Below are 23,340 nucleotides of genomic sequence, written 5' to 3'. Positions count from 1 at the left end.
TACTGGCTTGTTTGGATTAAGCATAATTTTGTAGTTGTTGCATTTCTATACTGTTCTATGACCAAAGTTCTGTGGATGGTTTCTCTCAAGTATGAATGTAATGGGAACACTACTCAGTTTAATGATAAAAGATTTCAATCTGTACTATACTAGCTGTGCCCAAGAGCAGAGGAAAGCGTGCCAGCCTGAGGCTTGCACCAGCTCATGAATGTAACAAAACCAGGGGTGGGGAACTAGATCCAGCCAGTGGTTCAGATTCTGACCGTCCCCCAACTTCTGTGGGCCATTTTTACTGGTGAGCAGGGCTGCCCACCTGTCAATCATTTGACATCTCCAAGGCATCAGGTGAAGCATTTTCCTTTGTCCATTGTCATGCCTCCCTTGGAGGACTCAACAGATGAAGGGGAATGGGAGACTTCAGACCCAGGAGAAGGGACGAGAGGCAGCTCAAGACACTTCACCCTTAGACTCAGGGGAAGGGACCAGCAGAGAGGCAGCTCAAGACCCACACCTCTCAGACAAGGAGCAGGACCCTGCTGGAGCCATCCTATCAGATTCAGAGAGCGACCCGGAAACTACTCTAACCCCAGCAGAGAGGAGATGCCAACAAATGTTGGAACAATGGAGGCAGTTGGCTGAAGGCTGATTGCGAACACCTGGCCTTAGACTCTGAGTTTAAACGTCTGTGAGTAGCTTGAGGCTCCTGCTGGAAACAACAGCAACCTTTTGTGTCTCCTTGTAACCAGCCCGGCTTGTGATCCTGTGTCTTCTACCCTGCCCTTCCTAATCGGATCTGTGGTACCTTGACTTTGAACTCACCAACGACTTATCTGTTCTACATTCTCTCAGCTCTTCCCACCTGATATTTATGCTTACTGTAGTTGCGGGCCTCTTTGCCTCAACTCAAGCCTGACAAATTTACAGCCTGGCTGCTGGCCATTATCTGCTAATTATGTTTCTGGAGCCATGACATCCATGAGTAAAAGAATAGGGTTTTGTAAGTGCTGCCAATCAGCTGATTGGTGGTGCTTGTAAAGCCCTGAGCCTTTGTGAGGACCATGGTTCAGCCTAGTCAGCTGATTGGCAGTGTCTGCAAACACTGATTCCTTTACCCGCAAATAAATCAAAATAGTTGATTTGGCTTGTGTTTCTTAAAAGGGTTAGTACAGTCTTTAAAAACTGCTTGTAGTGTGCTTTTATAAAAAGTTAGAAAATTCTGGATTGCATCAAAGCATGCACTTGTATTATGTATACATGGGGCTTAATAATAATTAAATTCACATGAGGTTTCTCTGTAGGAAAACACTTTGGTGTTCAGAGCTTATCTCCTGTGGTGTTGGAATGGGTGGAAAAATCTGTCTGAGCTAACACTTTTGCAGCTGAATTTTTGAGTCACACTATTTTATTAATTTAGACTGAAATAGAGGTGGCTGCTTGAGGCCTTAGATGAGCTATCTGAAATACACTGCACAATAGTGAGCTTTTTGGCAGGCAAGCAACTGAAATTCAGATTAGAATTAATTTCCTTCTGCATGGCAAACTTCACCGCCTTCTCAGCACCCGGATGGTAGTTTTGTGAAATGTTTAGTGAATAGGCATGGCTCCACAGTGGCCTTGTAGAGCTCTGATGTAGGGCAAACTTTGTAGTTCTTGAAATATGGTAGATTTACATTTACAAGGGGCATCTTTACTTATAACTATACAATAGATTAACAAATCCAGAAAAGTTGGGGAAAGCCATCCTATCAACACATCGCCTCTGTCTTCCTTGGGGTTAGATTAAACACTGTTCTTACCTGCTTCTTTTCTTGATTGTTGCTTGCATATTTATCCACTCTCTGCTCTTGGCATGCCATTTGTATGTCCTAGCCCCAGTGCATGCCTGAGGCTGTGCCTGTTATGATGTTCCTATGGGTTCTGCAGAAGAAAAGCTTTGTAAGAACTCTTTAATAGGATACTTCTCTTAAATAGGTATTTTGATATCCTTTGCACTAAAATGACAAATCTTATTGACACCTTCTCTGTGAATCTTTCCAAGACCTTTGCTCCGGCATCTTCTAAACTGAGTTAATCATCCCTTTGGTGTTGATAAAGGAATTTCCCCTCCTGCCGGACTGCTGTTAAAGCTAGGACTGAGCCAAAATTATTCCCTATTTTGCTGCCCTGTTTGCATGCTGCAAAGTGCTTCGTGTTTGATTTGGGGGGGGGGGGCGCAATGGGGAACTGCAAAAAAGGAAAATGTGAAGCTGTGTTACACAGGTGTAGGCAGGGGTTGAACCTGAGGCCTTTTCATGTAAAGCATGTTCTCTATCCAGGATGCTAACAGGTTTTCCTGGGCATAGTATGCTGTATGCGGATTGGGCTCTCTGCCCCATCTGCAAAAGAAGGTACAAATTTGCATAAAATTTCTGTATGCTTTGTATCATATTTAAAGTTGTGCCCTCCTATTGCAGGTGACTTGGAAAAAGCTTAATCTGTTGAATTTCCCCATGCCACACAATTGTTAAACGTGCAAGAAGTCTGCTCTCTTCCATTGTCAACCCTTTACCATGCAAAGAACTCGGGCTTCATGAGTTTTAAACCAGTTATCAACTCATCAATTAATGTTGGGCTGGCAATACTACATTAGCATTTCAGATTGGGGGTGTGGGAGGGATCAAAGGAGATTTTAAGATTTACTGCAAATAAAGTTCAGATGGCCATGCCAGGACAAATTCAGGATTAAATTGTTGAAAAGCAAGCAGTATATTCTAAAAATCAGTTATTTTATTTTATACGTTGTAATGTTATCAGTTGCAGTATTATCAGCATGGATCAGAGTAATATCTGTTGTTGGGGGCAGCTTGAACAAAAAGGATTTCAGCTTTTGACATGAATTTATCAATTTAAATATTTATTCTAGCAGTAACAGCCCATCCCCGAGAACCCTCCTATTTCTCCTCGTGTGGATGGGAAAGCAGTCACCCCTCCCCCCATATTGGTGGCACAATCAATGTAACAGCACTCCATTGCACTTTCCTAAAAAGTGGTCTACACTGCAGGGTTGTCATATACTACTCTCTCAAATATTGTCCTGGAGAACAACTGTAAGAACTTCACCACAGCTGTAGCTGTTTCCAGGGAGAAGCCTGTCGTACTCACAATTGTTTTATGGATAGCAGTTTTGTTGTGAGAGCACAAATGCTACTCATGAATGTATAAAGTATGATTCATGGGGTTTTTGCTGCTTTATCATTTTATTGTATTTTCCTTTGTATTGTTTACCAATTTTCAGGCCTTGGCCAAAAAACCATATAAGAATGAACCACTGATGATAAAAACCCAAAATTTGGGTATATGGACCCAAACTGGAAGCACGCTTGATCAGTCACTGACATACGAAGAATGAAAAACGTATATGTTGGTAAACAAAAACATCACCTTGTAAGCAAACATGCAGAAATCCTGGTTATATAATGGCCAACTGAGGGGCTTAAATACCTGAAGCTGGAGATGGGCACCGTGGATGCTGACATGGGCCAGAAAGGGATGACTCCTTCTGTGTGTGCTGATCTTTGTAGGGCCTGGCTCCTGCTGCCACTTACTCCCTTAGTGCCTTCTCAGTCCATTTTGTTCAAAGTATACTTTGCTTTCTTAAGCTGAGGTGGACTAGACGGGTCTGGACCCTCCTTGTCAAGTTGGTTCATATCAGCAGTGGCTGTTAGAGAGGGCAGGTGGGTTAGGTATTGGCAGTAACCCAGGCAGGTGTCTGCAGGGGGGTGATCACAACACAACAGAATCTGGATCCCTCTTTGCACTGGCTTACTTGGGCCTCCATCCATTTTTGCTTACTAGCTCCAGAGTTCAGCAGAGTAATCCCAAGGTGTGGGAGTGATTGTAGTGCCGTGGCAGAGACCATACTTTTCATGCAGAAGGCCTCAGGTTCATCCCCTTGCATCTCCCATTGGAAGGATCAGATAGCAGATAATGAGAACCTGAAGAGCTATTGCCAGAGGAAGCAATCATAGGTTAGACTAAAGATGAGGAACCTGTGACTCTCCTGATGTTGTTAGACATTTGATGCTTAATATCAAGAAATCAGAGGAAGGCTAGGACTGGGGAGGGTAACTATGAGGGAACTAGAAAAGGTCCTCAAATGCAAAGATGTATCACTGAACACTAAAGTCAGGATCATTCAGACCATGGTATTCCCGACATCTATGTAGGGATGTGAAAGTTGGACAGTGAAAAAAGTGGATAAGAGAATAATAAACTCATTTGAAATGTGATGTCAGAGGAGAGCTTTCCAGATATCATGGACTGCGAAAAAGACAAATAATTGGGTATTAGAACAAATTAAACCAGAACTATCACTAGAAGCTAAAATGATGAAACTGAGGTTATCATACTTTGGACACATAATGAGAAGACATGATTCACTAGAAAATACAATCATGTTGGGAAAAATAGAAGGGAGTAGAAAAAGAGGAAGGCCAAATGAGATGAATTGATTCCATCAAGGAAGCCACAGAGCTGAACTTACAAGAGCTGAACAGGGTGGTTTATAACAGATGTTATTGGAGGTTGCTGATTCATAGGGTTGCCATAAGTCATAATAGACTTGAAGGCACATAACAACAACAACAGTTGGCATAGCCAGTGGTCAGAGGAGATGATGATGATTTGGACAACTTCTATACTGCTTATATTTAAACAAAACTCTAAGCAGTTTACAGCATGAGTTAAAAATCTTACATAAACAGTAAATACCAAACAAGAAACCCAGAACAAAGTATTTCTACAGTCTTTAAAACACAACTAACTGAACAAAACATTCACTTTGGTATCAAAATAAACATTGCACATAAAGATCAACTACAAAAATACAAGAAAAATTAATAATAAACGTAGTAAACCACTGAATAAACTTATCATCTAGACATCAAGAAATAAAATTAATAAACACCAAGTAAAATATATAAATTCACACACTGAAAAACACACACAATACGATACATGATTAGATAGAAGAAAATCAACTCACTTTCCAACCATTATACATCAGTCATATCATTAAACAAAGCAAAACTATTAAGCTGCCAGTCCCCTTTATAGTAAAACAGAACTTCATCTAACTATGGCTGGAAGTAGATATCATTCAGTTTACCTTAAGCATACACTTACAAGATCAACACACTCGCATTACTCAAGCATTTCAACAGTCTAAACTAATTCAAACCAATGGAGATGATAGAAGTTGGAATGCGACATCATCTGGACGGCCACAGGTTCTCCATCCCTGTTCTAGATGGATAAATAGTCTGACTAGGTGTAAGACTTGTTAAACATTTTTGTGCTCCTGTGCATATCTGACAATATTGACTGTCAAGCAGCCATGTTTTATGTGATCGATTACCTATGTGATCCTATTTATCTGATTTTTTTGAAATGTGTATCTTGCGCCTATAGAATATTCAAGGCAGCTTTTAGTACAAGAGATAAAACTGCACAATAATAGAACAAATAATAATGTACATTTATTCATTAGGATACAGAGGTAAAAAAGATAGAAAGGAAGTAAAAGCTTAAAGCCGAGAGGTAATCTGCTATATTACTGAAACAATGTTCACATAATGATTAAATGGGTCTTTAAAAGTGAATTTGAGAGAGCTGTTGAAAGTGACATGCATAGGGGGAGGTTCTTGGCCAGAGATCTTCAGGTAGTTGAATTGTGGGAATAAATGTAAATGTACTGCCTTCAAGTCGACTTATGGCGACCCTATGAATAGGGTTTTCATGAGACTGAGAGGCAGTGACTGGCCCAAGGTCACCTAGTGAGCTTCATGGCTATGTGGGGATTTGAACGTAGTTCAACACCTTAACCACTACACCACACTGGCTCTCACTGAACTGTGGGAACTGGATAGGAAATAGCTGGGATGGTACAAGGAAATGAATTAAAAAGGGAATATTGTATTTGAGACAGTAAAAATTCTTGCTCACCAGATATGGCAGTCATTGCAAATACATGTATAGAACTCTTTGGATGAAAGCAAATGTCCAACATTCATTTTGCCTGTCCATGTAGCCATATCTGTTATTGGATGGTACCCAAATTAGGGAGAGGGACTTCGTAGACAGCTGATTCATAGGGGAGTTCTTCCAACTTCCTTATCTTTTTAGTTTCTCTTCTCTCAATGTTTTTCAGCTGTACAACCCCATTATTGAGGTGCGGTGACTAAAACTGTACAGTATTCCAAGTGCAGTCACACAATTTGTACGTATCTTTGGATATAGAATTTATTCCTTTTTTCAAAAACTTGAGTTAACTATCAATAATGAGTTATGATTTTATGTCACTGAAGCCAAGGGAAAGAACATAGTACTTTTTCTAGTTTACTAAATTATCTGTTTCATTCTTAATTATTTGTGTAGGTCATTTTGTTGCATGCTTAAGGGAAAAAATCAATAGAACCTTGTAGGGGAGTTTCAGACTTGTTAGGCTGCTTTGGTAGCTTAGTATTGATCAGACACAGATATTGAGTTTAACAGCAATAAAATGTCATTAATTGTTAACCATAAGAGTCCAAGAATGGTGCTGAGATAAACTTTTTTGTCTTCATTATCATTATCCATGATGAAAAATAAATTTAATAGTTAAGTTGTAAGATGTATTCAAAAACTTCTAATTTTGTTTTGGTATTGGCCAATTAATCTGAAATATATTAATGGTCTCTGGGAACTGCCTCTTACCCGAGATCACACTATTTATGGGATTTATCCTACAAAATTTCAGTATAACACTTCTGATCTTGTTACTTCAGGTACAGCGTAGTTGCATCTTACACAACATTACGTTCTAAAGTCACCACCTAAGGCGAAAATTGCGTAAATCAGAATTACCCTCATAGAGTAGTATTCCTGACCAAGGGGGCATTATTCTCTAATGAAATTCCAAGCCACCTGCACCCGTAAATCCCTCTTGGCAGAGTAGACAGAGCTGGCCAGAAAGTGCAAGAGTAAATTCCAGGTTCATGCAAGGAACCTCCGTTCTACTTCCTGTTCTGTCTTAGAGCCAGCCAGAATCTAACATCCCTTGAGCTTTGGTTCCGTGGCACTAACAAACTTCCCTCTACAATCAGCTGAGAGGGATTTATGGGTGCAGGTGGCAAGGATTTTCATCGGAGAATAATGGCCTCTTAGTCAGTAATACAATTTTTTTGCTGAGTGTCTATAGTTGAGTTCGCGTAAGTTAAATGTGCGTATGATGCAACTCCAGTTTTCTCCAGAGAGATTTCATTCATACAATTAAGGGAAATGTTTTCCTTTTACAACGTTGGAGGAATGATGCTTGAGTGAAGATTCTTGACAAAGATTTGATCATTGTGAGCCATCTTGGGACTAAGATGTCATTGCTTTTGAAAGACACAGAATGGGAATGCTGTTAGATTTACAATCTAGGATTTTGGAATACCTGGGCTGGCTCCATACATAAATGAAGCATCCTATTCAGTAGTTGTTTTGCATACAAGATTTGTGTATTGGATAATAAAAAAAAGACTGGGGGATGATCACACTTCCTTGAAAGTAGAACAACTCAAAGAGAAGTGGCCAGATATGTTAAGAGTTCCTGCAATAAGAACTGTGTTGAGATCCTTGTCACCTTCCCTTCTTATTTATTTAAGATAATTTGTATGCTGCCTCAAATTGCTAAGTGGTTCACAACATCCTAAAAATATCACAATAGTCAAATACAAAAAAACCCTTAAAAATTCCACATTTTAGAGCAGCGCAGGTAATTAGATAAGATACCATCTAAAACGTCAATATAAACTGAAACAGCTATTGTATGGGGACCATAATAGCTACTGGCAGATCCAAAATACAGCAGAGACAACCAGCCTCACCATCTTGCCTCTGCTGATGTCTCTTCAGCTTCAGCCTGCACTAAAAGGTAGGGCAAAATAAGACACTCCCCATCCTCAAAGCTCCCTACTCTCACCAGGAGCACCCACAATTATTCCTTTCTTGCCCCAGTACCCATAAAGACAAAACCAACAATAAGGCTAGCTGAGACTGTTGTAACCCTTATGTACCCAGCATTCTGCAGGAGAGTTTCCCAATAATATCAAAAGCCCACTCTATAGTAACTTGGTCCTGGGCTTACAGTGTGGCTGCTCCTGTTATGTGGAACAACAACAGGTGCCCACTATTTCTATTTTCTGGAAACAGAAGAAGACATTTTTGTTTTGAGAAGCTGTTCCAGCTGGATGAAAAGGTCTTTGCCTTAGGTGTTAATTTTAAACCTAACTTCAGAGGTTTTTTTTTAACTGTTTTAAAAACTATTTTTAGCTGTCTTTTATGGTATGTTTGTAAACCATCTTGAGATATATGTAAAAGGTGATTCATACCTAAATAATTAAATAATGCCAGTAACAAAAGTGGGGTACACCGTCACCTTCAGTTGCAGGTAAAGGAGAAGGGAGCCAAACAAAATGCAGGGTTGGTGAGGTAATAAAGACTATTTATTATGCCCAACACATTTCGAGTGACCACACCACCCTTTGTCAAGGGCAGTCTTAGGAAGGCTTAGAGGTAATGCCTTGTAGAATTAAAAAGTTAAATGCGAAGGAGGGGAAGACTCTACTCCAGAGGCTTCCAACCATACATTTTATTTGTTGACTTCCCACATTGAGGGCTGCCCTCTCCTTGACCTGCCTCCCTTTGTACCCTCCCTGCTGCTCCTGACCCTCACCCTCAGTGCAACCCAGAAGCAGTGATCTGCAGTGGCACTGGTTAGAAGCCCAGTGGCTGGGGTGTTCCCAGTAAGCCCCAAGTGTTGCAAATCATCTCTTTCAGGTTCCGCCCAAGCTTGTTGCTATCCTACCAGTAGGGCTACTGGAGAATGGGGTGGGCAGGTGGAATGATGCAGCCTCTTCTCGATCCACATGGTTCCTAACTCCTGCAAACCAAGACAGTCAGCATCCCTTTTTTCAGGTAAAGAGCATTTTCCCTGTTCAGTTTTCAAGCGAAAACCAATTGATACTCCATTAGTTCAAGATACTGAAATGTTTTGCCTGTCTTGAAAAGTGCATGTTTTACCTTGTATGACATGTCCAAAATCTGTATATAAATACTCAAAAGATATGGGTGTTTTTTTTGGTAGAATCAAGTTGGCATATGGTGATTAAAAAACATGAATGCTGAGAGGGGGAGTAGTTGTAACAATTGCACATTTATATGCAAATATTTACATTATATACAAATTAACTAGACTTGTTTGAGAATTGTAATTAGACAACTGTCATCCTGATCCACTGTCAGAGAATAATAGAAACACGATTTTTTTGTGTGTGATACTTACTCTGACCAGTTTTACAGCAGTAAACATGACTGTGGATGAAGAAAACCTTGATTGCTACTATTCTGTATGTGTAAGCAGAACATGAGTTAAAATGACTAATAAGGATATTTAGCCAGTGTGGTGTAGTGGTTAAGGTGTTGGACTACGACCTGGGAGACCAGGGTTCAAATCCCCACATAGCCATGAAGCTCACTGGGTGACCTTGGGCCAGTCACTGCCTCTCAGCCTCATGAAAACCCTATTCATAGGGTCGCCATAAGTTGGACTCGACTTGAAGGCAGTACATTTACATTTTACAGAGGTGGACTTCTATACAGCAGTTACAGCACTGAATGGAAATCATTCATTTATAGTGTTGAATCGCAACATACAGATCATATCACAAACATATATTGGGTAATGGAACGGACCAAGGAATTTCAGAAGGAAATCACCCTTGCTTTATAGATTACAGCAAAGCCTTTGACTGTGTAGATCATGAAAAACTATGTAATGCCTTAAAAGAAATGGGGGTGCTACAGCATCTGATTGTTCTGATGTGCAACCTATGTTCAATGTCCTCATTGTGAACTTTAAAGTTACATAAATCTTCTCTTGTCATTACTTTGGTCTTTTTGACGTTCAGCTGTAATCTGCTTTTGTGCTTTCCTCTTTAATTTTCATCAGCATTCATTTCAAATCATTACTGGTTTCTGCTAGTAGTATAACGTCTGCATATCTTAAATTATTGATACTTCTCCCTCCAATTTTCACACTTCCTTCGTTTTGGTCCATTTATGTAACTTTATTTATGTAACTTTAAAGTTGACAACGAGGACATTGAACTTCTCAAGGATTATCAGTACCTTGGCACAGTCATTAACCAAAATGGAGACAATAGTCAAGAAATCAGAGGAAGGCTAGGACTGGGGAAGGCAGCTATGAGAGAACTAGAAAAGACCCTCAAATGCAAAGGTGGATCACTGAACACTAAAGTCAGGATCATTCAGACCATGATATTCCCCATCTCTGTGTATGGATGTGAAAGTCCATATTGCTGGGAGGAAGGGTGGGATATAAATCAAATAATAAATAAATAAAAGTTGGATAGTGAAAAAAGCGGGTAAGAGAAAAATCAACTCATTTGAAATGTGTTGGAGGAGAGCTTTGCGCATACCACGGACTGCGAAAAAGACAAAGAATTCGGTGTTAGAACAAATTAAACCAGAACTATCACTAGAAGCTAAAATGATGAAACTGAGGTTGTTATACTTTGGACACATAATGAGAAGACACAGTTCACTAGAAAATACAATCATGCTGGGAAAAATAGAAGGGAGTAGAAAAAGAGGAAGGCCAAACAAGAGATGGATTGATAAAGGAAGCCACAGACCTGGACTTACAAGATCTGAACAGGGTGGTTCACAACAGATGCTATTGGAGATTGCTGATTCATAGGGTCGCCATAAGTCGTAATTGACTTGAAGGCACATAACATAGTGTTGAATAGGAACCACCCAATTAAGTGTAGATCTTTAAGTAAGTTATGTGAAGTCGCTTAATCAGGTGAGCTCATTTTAGAACTGGCATTCACTGATTTGCATTGTGCCCTTGCAGAAGTTGCTGAACTCCACAATCCCTTTCACACCTGCTTCATTTGCATTGTAACTTACTATCCTGGTGTCATTTTTTAAAATAGATGTTCTGTGCCAGTCAACTAAACAATGCCAAATATTCTTCCAAACAATGAAAAACAAAAGAGTGAGATTATAAAAATGCGGGAAGGTCTCTGAACATGAAGGGATTGAGATGCAATGTAGATCCTGTAGGAAATTGCACAGAGCTAATTCCTGTAGAGCTCTGCTCAGCAGGGTGGTATATTTATAATAGAGATTTGCAGCAGGAGACTTGCCTACAACAATGAAAAAACACCTTAACTGAGGCTCTTGTCTCTAGGCTTTGCAGAACAAAGAAGGCTGGGATATTGGCTGTTACCTACTGAAAACATACATTTAATTGAGATGTCGATTGCTGTATAAACATCTAGAGCTGTGCTTATAGGGGGGGAAGCGTTGGCTATTTGTTATATATATTCTGGATCTGACTGAGAAGCCACCTGTGTTGCACTGTTTGGGTGCAAAGGAGGTGAGTTAACAGCAGTCCTTATACATACAAATATCTTTCCTTTCTTGGGGCCAATTTTGACATTAATGGCTTCTTACCATCTTTCAGTGTGTGCGTTAATATATTCTGGGTTATGGGGACCATTGTTGTAGCTCAGTAGATGCTTTTGTGCCCTGCAGATTGGATGCTTTTGTGGAACCAAATTATCATGGTGCTTTCCATAGGTATGCAGATGCCCGCTGGTTTTGTCGCTTCTGTCTTGTAAGGGTCTGTCTCCGAAGTGATGGTGGGGAGGCGTTTGTGGCAGTATTTTGGCTGCAGCTGCTGATGAATTTTAACATTTCCTAAGCTGAGAGTGCTGAGGATTTCAACCTGAGGATAATTAAAAATGAAATGGACTGCCTTCAAGTCGATTCTGACTTATGGGCCACCCTATGAATAGGGTTTTCATGGTAAGCAGTATTCAGAGGTGGTTTTGCATTGCCTTCCTCTGAGGCTGAGAGGCAGTGACTGGCCCAAGGTCACCCAGTGAGCTTCATGGCTGTGTGGGGATTCAAACACTGGTCTTCCAGGTTGTAGTCCAACCACATCACAGTGGGGAAAATACCTTTAAACTCACTCACTCACTCGTATTCTTTTGTGTCTTTTCTTTTTATGCACACACTCATGATCAACAGCTGTGCTGCTTTTGGAAGACGTTCCGTAGTATGTGAGGGTGAATGCCAGGGCAGCAATGTATGGTAGAGATGCCCACATTCTCAACTGCCCTTCCTCCTATTTAAGTGGAGATGCGTTTCAGTGTCCCATAACTATAGCAGCTATTTTTTTAAATAAAGCAGCAAATAGAGCACAATTCAGCCAAATGCAGACTTGATAACTGTGTCTTCAAAGTTTTTTTAAAAGACCCAGAGCAATGAGGCCATATGCATCCCTCTGGGGAGGGAGTTCCAAAAGTGTGAAGCACCATCCAGAGAGCCATATCATTAGCATCCCACTCCTAGCCTCACAGGGGCTTTTGCTGTAAGAGAGTTTTAAGGAGTGATCCTTGTTTCTGTTATCCTTTTCATGTTTTTAGTGCACTGGGTTTCTAACGAGGGTGCCTTGAGCTGCCCATGTTGGTGCCATCATGAATGGATGCATACGTACGTACTTGGAGATCTTCCCTACTTTCAGGCAACTTCCAGTTCTTTTCTGTCAAGTTGTACAGCTTTCATTTCTATCACACACACCCTCCCTGGCATGCTTTGTAATTATGGAGGTAAGCATGATGATTGGTTGTGGAGGTTAAAATACTATGGCATTTTAAATTGAAGGAATAGATGAGATACAATGCAGATAATCTTGTGTGCACGAGGCTCCATGAAATGAAAAGAGGTACATAGGAAGCTGCCTTATGCTGAGTCGGACCATTAGTCCATCTAGCTCATATTGTCTCCACTGACTGGCAATGGCTCTCCAGGATTTCAGGCAGGATTCTCTCCTAGCCCTAACTGGAGATGCCGGGGATTGAACCTGGGACCTTCTGCATGCTAAGGCAGATGCTGTATCACTGAGCTACACTTCTTCTCCAGTGTGGTGGTGGTGGTGTTATGTGCCTTCAAATCGATTGCGACTTATGACGACCCTGTGAATCAGTGGCATCCAATAGCATCTATCATGAACCACCCTGTTCAGATCTTGTAAGTTGGTCCCCGATGTGTGGAGGTGTACTGGGAACCACAAAGGCTCGTTGCCTGGGCTTTGGCCCCTACTGTCATCACAAGCACCCCAGCCATTTTCTATGGAGCCACTTGGACTATGGCAGAGTGGCAGCATCCAGTTGCCCCCTTCTCCCTTGATGGGTTTACCCAGTAGGGCCAGTGCTCTTTCTGTCAGAACTGAGTAACTACTTGTCTCGGGTGCCAGGCAGCTGCCGTGTTATATTTTCTGCAGTGCAATAATTGGCACCTGATGCTGTGTTGCTTCTTACGGGGGTGTTAAAAGGGCTCCTAAAACTTTTGAGCCCTCTGGCTACTGAGACATTGTGTGACTTGTGCACCGGTGCCATTAGGTGGTGGCACCATCACCGTTGCTGCCCCACCTCGCAGCATCATGCTATGCATGAAAGCTTCTGTGCAGGCTTGCACCTGCGCATAATTTTATAGTGTGACTCTTAAGAAAGTATTATATAGGAAGATGTATAGATAGAAATGTACAAAAGCTGTACTCGGGAAAGAGGGGGCACGTGTGTTTCTCAAGTCCTTTGGGAAGATGCACTTTATTAGAAAGATGGCCTTTAGTAGAATGATACTGTATCTCCTCTGCAGATGAGGCTTTGTTCCTTTTTTGGAAAAAGGAAATACTGCCTTTAAATTAGCCGCATTCATTTGCCCTATCCATATGCTTTCAGTTGGGTCCTCTTTAGACGTTTCAATGCTGTTGTCATGTTGAGACTGTAATTTTGGTCTGCCTTATGGCTCAGTGTTGTATTTTGTGTGCGTGTGTGTCTTTTTTGCACTCCTAAGTGGAGCCTTGCATTTCTAAAATTTCAGAAAATTTATATTAAGTTTTGCTTCTGCCGTTTTGGGGTTACTTGCCAAGATTGCATAGTGTGCTTTTTTTTTAAAAGCCAGTATAGCATTTTAAGAAAATCAGTTTGTAGAATCTCTCAATGCTTAGGAGCAAATTGTTGCCGTTTCATGTGTCTTAAACATGAAACTTTTCCAATTGGGTTGAAGTTTTACCTATTGTGCTACCTGGCAACATTCATACTAGGAGATGGGGGGTTGTTCTCAAAGTAGGCCCACTGAAACTAATGAACATTTTTTCCCTTAATGCTCAGAATCAGCCTTTGGCTGTTCTGTATAGTACAGTTTTAAATGACTTTTATTTTCATGATTGCATTATTTTTTTCTATATTCAGTGAGAGTTGAACATATTTAGTCAGACAGTCAAGGTGAAAGGAAATAGCCTATTTGGGTTCTTAACTCCTTATCCTTTGATTAATTTTCCTAATTTAATAAAACAACTTCTCTTGAATGTGTACAAGATAATTGGACAAGATGTAAGGATTAAACAGAACCAAATAGATTATAAAGAGGGATATTTTCTCTATTTTTGTGTTTTGTTTTTTCGTTTCAATGGTTGATGGGAGGGGCCATCTCTCAACATCTCAATGAACCTGAGGTATTCTGTTACCGCTTGGCTCACAATGGGCCTCGTAAGGAAAACCATGGCAGCAATAGGGCTACCAGAGAGCTGGGAAAAGCTTGGCTGTGTTTGCACATAAAGCTAAGTCATTGTTTAGCACAGCCAGCATGGTGCCCTCCAGTTATTTTGGACTATGGTTGTTTTTGCTGGAGCTATTGAGAGTTGTTGTTTGAAACATTTGGAGGGCACCATTGAGCATAATGGGGCGTGTTGCACAAAAATGCCGCAAAATCGGCTTTAAAACGGGGAATGAAAGCCGCCGCATTAGCGGAACGCCAGGAAGTGGGGCCCTACTGTATGAGCCTCCACAAACACCTGAGCAAAGGGTTGAGCTTCATGCTCCCCACTTTTCCTTCTCCCTCTTCTTGACTCTAGGAGGAGGACTTCTGCCGAAACAAGTTTAGCTTTCACTGAATCTGGGTTCAGCATTATATATGAACCAGAAGTCCTGGCATATAACAAACTCTTACTTATTTTGTTTTAAACATCTATTTACTGCCCCTTACTAAAATTTCCAGGGTGGTTCACTACAATACAAATGTATACACAGTAAAATACAGTAAATACATCAACATCTGCTGTAAGCCAGATTGCTAAAATGCTTCTCCAATACTGTATCCTTTTCCAAGCATTTGCTGGCAGATTAGGAGGAAGCTCTTGGCTTCTCAGGACCATTTTTATGGCATATCGAAACTGTGGACCAGGGGTGGGGAGCTTCCTGCCCATGGGCCAGTTTGGCCTGTGAAGCCATTTTCTCCAAATCACACTTATCTGTCAGTCAGCTACTGATGCCACAGTGGCATCAGCTGATAGTCAGGATTCAATTCTCCATTGCCTGTGCTGGCCAGTTTCCCATTGGGATGTATAGTGCATGCAACCAAAGAAGCAGGATTTAAGCCCCACTCATCAGGTGATGAGAGGGGGTTAAATCCTGTTCAGGCCCCAACAGAGAGTAGGATTGAATTCTCCACTGATGAGCAGAGAGTTCAATCCTGCTTGGTGTTGCTTCACCCCACCCCATTGGGTCAACTTTGGCAGGTGGGCGGAACTGCCCACCTATCAGTTAGCTGACAACATTACGACACCAGATGACTGTTGGGTGGCCCTGTCCACCGGTCAGACTTGGCCCACAGAGGTGTGGGAAGGTAAAGAACCATCAGGCCAAAAAGGTTCCCTATCGCTGCTGTAGAGTGACTGATTTAGGTCATTCCCCCTTCCCAGGAATTCCTAGGAATTGTAGTTCAGGGTGGTGGAGGTGAAAGGGAAGAATTTCTAAGCACCTTAGTAAACCACTATTTTGAGCATTTTTTGAGGGAAGCCATAACAGTGAGTGTGATATAAAACTGATTTAGCTGTGTAGTTCAAGTTTGTTCCTAGCTAGCATTAGTACATCAGCCTTGCAAATAAATCCACAAAAGCTACTAGTCCACAGAACCTTGTACTTTGTCACCTTCCTGCCTAACCCTCCTCCTTGTTTATAGGTGACTTTAAGGGGTAAGAGAGGGAGAAAAAACAGTTCACAAATGTTCATTGCTGATTGGAGGCAATTCTGCTTGCCATACATGGCGAAGTGATTGGCTACATTCAAACCTGTGAATATGACCTCTTGGCTGTAAATATCAGGATATTGTTATCCAGCATATGCCCAGTTAAATACCCAAGCATATTTTAAGGTTCCCCCTTTTGCTTTTTTCCCACATTCTAAAGAGCCTGACAGTGCTGCTCTAGGATTAAGTGAGATTACAGGCATCTTCTTTCCATCCCTCTCGTGTATGTACCTTGTATGAAAACGTCCTAATAAGTATTGATACAGCATTCATCCTGCAAGAAGCTGACCTTTTAGCATCTGCTGACGCTGCAGTTTTGAGGTGGTGGTTTTCTTGCAAGTAAAATCAATGGAGACAAATCTTGGTAACTTCTTCAGCAAAATAAAGTGGTTTAGGCCTGGCAGCCATTTAAAGTTTCTCCTTCTCCAGGGCAGGCTTCTACATTGCATGCACACTTTTTTATTTTCTCCAGTGGAATTGATTGGGATCCACTGAGCAAACTTGCATTTCAGAACGGTTGAAGAATATAGAATATAGAATGCTGCCACTCTTCCAGTCTTGGCTATAAACCTCCTTTTAGTGGTGGCTGCTTTCCACAAAGTACCATTTAAAGTCACATACTATTTTGCTTCTTGAACGCTTTTTTTCCTTTTACAAATGTAGGAACCAGCTAGCAGCTTAGCAACAACATGTTTACTTGTCTCAAGGTGCATGAGGTGCATGAGAGGGTTTTTGTGTGTGTTTGAGATAGATACTGTCCCGATATTAAGGGAGTAAATTCCTTTTTTGATTGAAGTAAATTGTGTACAAAATGTTCTCATGAGGAAGTTAACACAGAAAATAAGAATGGCGGAAGGAAAAAAGAAAAGTAAGGACTCCTTTGAAGTGGATTGGTGGCCTTTTATCTTGGCTGCTACATCGGACACTAGTTTGGGACCAGTGCCCTATCCTTTCAGATCGTTGTGGATATCTTAAGAATGGAAGTTTCGCAGAGGAGAAAACTACAAAATAAAATCTTGAAAGTTAATATTAGGGGAAAGGGAGGGCAGGGGGGTGATAGGGGTTGGGGAAAGGGAGGGAAAGGGAGTTAATAGGTTTTTTGTATTATTTTGTAACTAAATACATGTTAATGCAAAATGGAAATAGAAATAAATTAAAAAAAATGTTCTCATGAGATCACCCATTCAGTTCTGGAGTTGGTAGCTCAGTGTGTAAGAAGCTGGAGTTGTGAATCCAATAGCATCTTCTGGAAGTGGATGTGTGCCCTGTTTAAAGTGAAGCATGCTTTGACTTCTGGGCTAGGGATCCTTCTGATAATCACATGCTTTGCATGCCAGAGTTCCCACATTCAGTCTCAGATATCCCCAGTTAAAAGGATCTCAGGTTGCAGGAGGGTGGAAGGGTGGGGGTGGGAGTGGCGCTCTTGCCCATTCTGCAGACAACTGCTGCTAATCACATTAGTTGACACTAGGCTACATGGCCTACTGGTCTTACTCAAGTCAGATGACCATGTAATAGTCATGACAGTAGGTGAGGGCCGGGACTTTGGGGTGAGCAGAGGATTAAAATGTAACTAAAGGCATGTTAGATATATCAACCAAGCCTCACACGCTATTAAGAAAGGGAATCTGTGCCCCTTCTCTGGTTGCCAGCCAGTCTGGCTAAATTGGAAACTTTCTGTACCTTGGATATGGCAGGTAGGGATGGGCTAGCCCCATTTGTAAAGAGAGTTTAGTTGGCCTTCTGTTTCATCTACCAAATGTTCAATTTCAAGTCCTGTTTGGAGAGAAGCAGCGGGGAAAATTCCCTCAATTGGATGTTGTTTCACGAACCTTCAGTGGGTCTTGAGGTGGGACCCTCAGAGTGAAATATCTTCTTTTATGGGGTTATCCCAGAAAGTTATACTGGGCTAGTTATCCACAATCCGATTGATTGAATCAACAGCCACCATCATTCTTGTGCTCACACATTCTCAGTATCTATGTTTCCTCAGATGTAAGCCCTACTGAATCCACTGACAAGTAAATGTGCATAGGGTTGTAGCCTTAGTGTACTTCAAGTGGAAGGATGATGACCACTGTGTGGTTCCTCTTTCATAGAGATTGCAATACAACCCCTCTTTGCTTCCCTTTTTTTCGCTAGACACAAAAAGCTCTTCATATAAAATATGTCCCTTTATTTATGTAGTAATTCTTTGCACTTGAGTTACAAGGAAAAATGTGTATGAGACTTTGTGGCAGTAGGTGCTAATGGGACATTAATACAATAATATTCTGATTAATAAAACACCTTTATTATATTTGTGTTATTTTGCTTACACCATCCCATTAATTAATTTATAGTTACTCAATTGGAGCAATACTTGGGTGGTCAACCCCAGTGTCAATTCAGAAGCAGAGATCATTGCTGCATGTGAACCATTTCATAGGTGGCAATAAAGTTTCCTCAAGTCCTTCACTTTCAGACAGATTTATATAACGTTTTGGATCCTTTGTCCACTCAGTGTTCTCCAATACAACACAACAGGCATTCCCCTTTGGCTATTTGCCTCATCAACTTTCTTATCACTTTATGCAGACACAGCGGATGTCCTCTTATTACTGGTTGGCAAACACAAAGGATATTCTCAACATGTCAAGATGTTCTCAGCCCACCAACAGCATTTCAGCACAAGATCAGTATTCCTCCATTCTTTGGCCTCATGAAGCACATTAGGTAACTACTACACCATGACTATTTCTGGAACTCACCATTCAGTTTAATAGAAGGTGGGAACATTATGTGGCACTTCAGCCAAGTTGAATTCCTCCATCTTGAACTTGGGCATCCAAATTATGGCACAATACTTCAATTACATCTCACCAGTGTCTTGCACAGCTGTGCTAAAAACTTGAAATGGGCAAGCTGAACATATCCAACAACTTCATATGCAAGGAAGCCGTTCAGGAATGTGGTCCAGCCTTTTAACTTTGTGAAAGCTAATAAATTATGCTGCTTATATTTATCTAAATACTGTTGCAAGTAAATTCTCAGTAACTTTTTTTTTTAAAAAAAATAAAGCCTATGAAAATAACAAAAGAAAATGATTGATATGCTTGGAGTGGGGTGGCTGTACTTCATTGTAGAGCATGTCTTGCATGCAGAAGGTCCCAGGTTCAATCCTCGGCATCTCCAGGTAGGGCTGGGAATGTTCCTTGCTTGAAACCGTGGAGAGCTGCTGCCAGTCAGTGCAGACAATACTGAGCTAGATGGAGAATGTTCTGACCCAGTGGAAGGCTTTCAACTGAGAAGGGAGAAACTTGTTTTAAACATCTATTTTGGGGAATTGAGGCTGCAGTCCTATACCTACCTATGAGTAAGCCCCAGTAAACTCAGTGAAACTTACTTCTGAGTAGATATGTACAGGATTGTACTGAAGAGATGGCAGGATGGCAGATATGTGCCCTTTGAAAGTAGCCTTTCAGTTACAGGGTTGAACACCTTGATGGTGCCTCATAGCATTGTGTATTTCTTGCAGCTGCTCAAGCACCGTGTTTGTGTGAAATCAATAATAAACAGCCCTTTCTTGCTGTTGCTCCACCCAGTATGATGCAAAATGCCTCATTTAATCTGGATGGAGTTATAGGAAAGTTAGTGGGGTTCTGTCTGTTGCCATTTTTCTTCTTGGTTGCATGTGAAAACTAGTATATTGCATGATGAAATTATGTCAAGACATTCACACAGTGCACATTGCATTACAGTTTTACTGGTCCCCGCAAGTGCACCCTACAGAGTTTCCTCATCACTTTGGCATAAATACCCTGTGTGAGGAACCTTACCATACCATGTACCGCTTTTCCTGGGCTGGTGTTTTCGCAGGCTGCGTGAGGCCTGTGTGAGCGATGAAGCAGGTGGTTTGCTCAGGCAGAGGCGGTACCTGCTTCCCACACAATTGAGGCCTCTGCTCTTGGCTTATAAATTGAAGGTACAAGATGAAGTACACATTTTGTTCTAGCTTTTTCATTAAGTGGCAGTGACCTGCCACCTGCACATTCCACAGTTGGAGAGAGTATCTGAGTAAGTGGATGGAAAGGATGCTTGGTCTTCCAAAGTGCATCTTTTGTTGCTTAGACGGCCTTCAAGCTTCATGTGTGTGTGCGTGTTGCTGTGTCAGCTGCAACGTAAGGCCTGGGAAATGAATGTTTGCCTCACTTGGCAATGAATATAGAAAGACTTCTAATAATAATAATGCTTTTTTGCAAAGGTTTTTGTGACTTGTAAGGATGGCAGACCATCCTCTGTGAATAGTCTCAGTTCAGTCAGTACCTTGAAGCACCCCAATTTCTTTTTATCTCCTACCCCCCAGATGTTAACTCTATAGCTTGTTAACCCATGGTACCTCCTCCTATACTCTTCTTTGAGAGAGAGCTGCTCTTTAATGGAATAGAAGATAACATTAGAAAGTGAATGGAACAGAGCATGAATGCTGCCAAGATCATAGATATTTGGAGTTACTGGGAAAGCAAGTAATACAGCATATCGTTGGAGACTCCTGAGTAACAGTCTTTCAAGTACTCTGTCCTTGCTTTTTTGCCTCCAAACTTGCTTGTGGTCCATTGCTTTATTTAATAAGTTTCTGGCTTGAAAATTACAAAAAGAGCATTAACTTTCTGCTGAATTTAAAAAGTGACAGATGAAAAAGGGCACAGCAGAATATGCTCTGTAAGGTTTTGTTCAGTTTTTCATCCTTTTTATTTCTCTCTTCCACCACCACCACCCCAAATTCCTTGAGACTGGAGCTTGACTCTGTTCTTGAACTTGCGAATCCGAACAACAGATGGTGCTGTTTCAAATTAAAAGAATTTAAAGCAAGATCCATCAACTGCCAACATAAAACACTCTTTTTTTTTCTGAAGGGAAGGAGCTCGTTATCAAGAGTATTTAAGCAAAGTAGGTATTTAATCTTCCTTAATCATTTGCATTCTTGAGACGAAGGATACCAGTGGCAGCTGTCATGCCAGGCCAAGCCCTGTGAATATGCTTGCTCGTAATTACTTCACAGAATCTATTTTAATTCTGTTCATGCTGAGTACAATCAAAACTGAAGCCCAAAAGTGAGAAATGTTTTCACAAGCATCTCTTTTATAATTAATTTGATTTCTTTAATGTTTTATTCTGTACTTGTTCAGGGAGGAACCTAACAATTCTTATGGGCTTACAGTGGAAGCTTGAAAAGTTTTTGTTTTGTTTTTAAGGCTGCTTTTCCTCCCACAAAAGTCTAGGACTCTTTGGCAAACCACGGATTCGATTGCACAGTTCCCATGTTGCCCATTTTGTCACAATCATTATTATCATTATTTTTTCAGATTATTAATCACTTGCCACATAGAAGTCTCCAAGCGGCTTACAAATTTTTAAGAGCACAAAGCAGAACATAACATCAGGAAAGAAAACACATCATAATATACAAGAACCTATAAAACTGACCTAATAAAACAGCCACAAATATTTCAGCAGCAAAAATATGCCATCAATAGGCAGCAGAATCATTTTATACCTTCAATAAAATCCAAATGGTTTTTTTGTTGTCATGTAACATGTCAGTAAAGTCAGTGATGTGTGTGTTTAGTCATGAGTGGCACTCTCCTTGTTTTTAGTTTTTGCCAATGAATTTGTCTGTGCCTTTTTACCAGATTAATTTTTTTCTCCATTCTCAAATCTTACAGGAAATTATGTTGGAGTTTTTTCTCTTGACTAAAGAGGTAGTTGATAAGGGGGATTTTCAGAGGCTTCATAAAACATGGTTTACTATGAAGGAGAGTTCCCACCAAGGGGAGAGAAGAATCTGTGGAATGTCTTTAAACGTCTATATTTATGCCGCAGGCAGAGGTCAGCGAATCTTGTATCTAAAGCAGTATCTTTGCCAGAATGCCTTGGGTGGAACAGTCTTCTTTTTCCTAGTGAACTGTTCCTGCTTTTATCTTCTTCAGCATGTTTTCTGAAGCTTTGCTTGTTTTGTATAGTGGATATGCACTCCTTACATTTGAAATTACTTTACTTGTCTTCTGAATGGATCCACAAACTTAGCCTTTGTGATCAAAATAGCCAGATACTGTTTTTGGACACTCCTCCTTCTCCCTTCCTGACAGGAGCTGCTGGAACCAGGAAGCTTTGGATTTAGGTGGTGCTGGCCAGATTATTCCTTAAATCTGTGAGGTGTTCTTAAGTACCTGAGTGATCCTTGCCCACCCGGGCAGCCCATTGGCCACTTCAATGTGGCAGAATTACAAAGTGCACTGGTGTAGGGGTGGGTGTTTTCTCTCAATTTGCTCTAGGCTTCTGAGCAAGCAGGAAGCAGTGAGAATGATTTGAATTCAGCTCCAAAGCCCAATACAAAATGATGAAGACTTCCCTGCCCTGAGCATTCTGTAGCTGTGCCAGAGGACTTGGAAGGTGTCATAGTTTGAGACTTACCCCTGACACATGAAATAACCCTGCCTCTCCAGTTCTCTGCAAAGTGCAGAGAAGCGAGAAGAGGGGATCTCTGCACTGGATGACTAGGAAAGAGCAGGTTCCCAGAGAAGTGGAGCCAGCTACCACTTGCTACTGGGGTGTTTGTGTTCATTTTGTGCTTATGTTTTTTAAAAATACTCCAAAAATAGTCTAAGACCAGATGTTTTGGACTCCCAGAACCCATCATCTCTGACCACTGACCATATTGGTTGGGGCTTGTGAGAGCTGTTGTCCAAAGCATTTGCAAAGTACCAGGTTGGGGAAGGCTGATCTAAAAGATTGCCACATGAAAGGGGTGGGCGGATCACTTTGGTATGGCCAACTTACATGTGACATTGCTTCTGTAGGTCTCTGTTCATGTTAAATGCTGTGCAAACTTTCTGTGTGAGCATTGGAGTTGCTCCTGTACCCCGCTGTGTGTAGACCATACACATTGTGAAATGGCCCTTTAGACTCTCGCTGAAATGTCTTTGTCTCTCAGTCTCTTGTGTTAACTGATCCATTTCAGTGCCTGAATGATCCAGTGCAAATTTCCATTTTGTGTATTTTTTAAAAACATTGTTTTCTTCCTATGCATTTATTTTGACTGGGACATCATTCAGTAACATAATGAGCCTGACCTGCTAGATCATTTGCCTACTGTTTGCGTGTCTGTGTATTTAAATG

General features: G+C 41.1%; 1 protein-coding gene across 7 annotated transcripts in view; it reads left to right on the top strand.

Annotated features, from left to right (window-relative positions):
* LOC133373731 (mediator of RNA polymerase II transcription subunit 27) overlaps positions 1-23,340 on the top strand; it is a 119,848-nt gene that overhangs the window by 10,788 nt on the left and 85,720 nt on the right. For 2 of the 7 annotated variants that reach the window (XM_061603842.1, XM_061603841.1), the window contains exon 4: positions 8,839-8,976. The exons of 1 other annotated variant lie outside the window; for it this stretch is intronic. In XM_061603842.1, the coding sequence (XP_061459826.1) occupies positions 8,839-8,976 (138 nt within the window). Of the gene's footprint in view, positions 1-387; positions 655-8,838; positions 8,977-18,759; positions 19,217-23,340 lie in introns of those variants that run through there. 4 more of the 7 variants (XM_061603843.1, XM_061603845.1, XM_061603846.1 and 1 more) reach the window with 4 other exon arrangements.

The sequence above is a fragment of the Rhineura floridana genome, chromosome 20 (assembly GCF_030035675.1).
Source record: "Rhineura floridana isolate rRhiFlo1 chromosome 20, rRhiFlo1.hap2, whole genome shotgun sequence".
Classification (NCBI taxonomy): Eukaryota; Metazoa; Chordata; class Lepidosauria; order Squamata; family Rhineuridae; genus Rhineura; species Rhineura floridana.
Note: the sequence above shows the minus strand (reverse complement) of the source record. Positions and strands in the feature narration are given on the sequence as shown.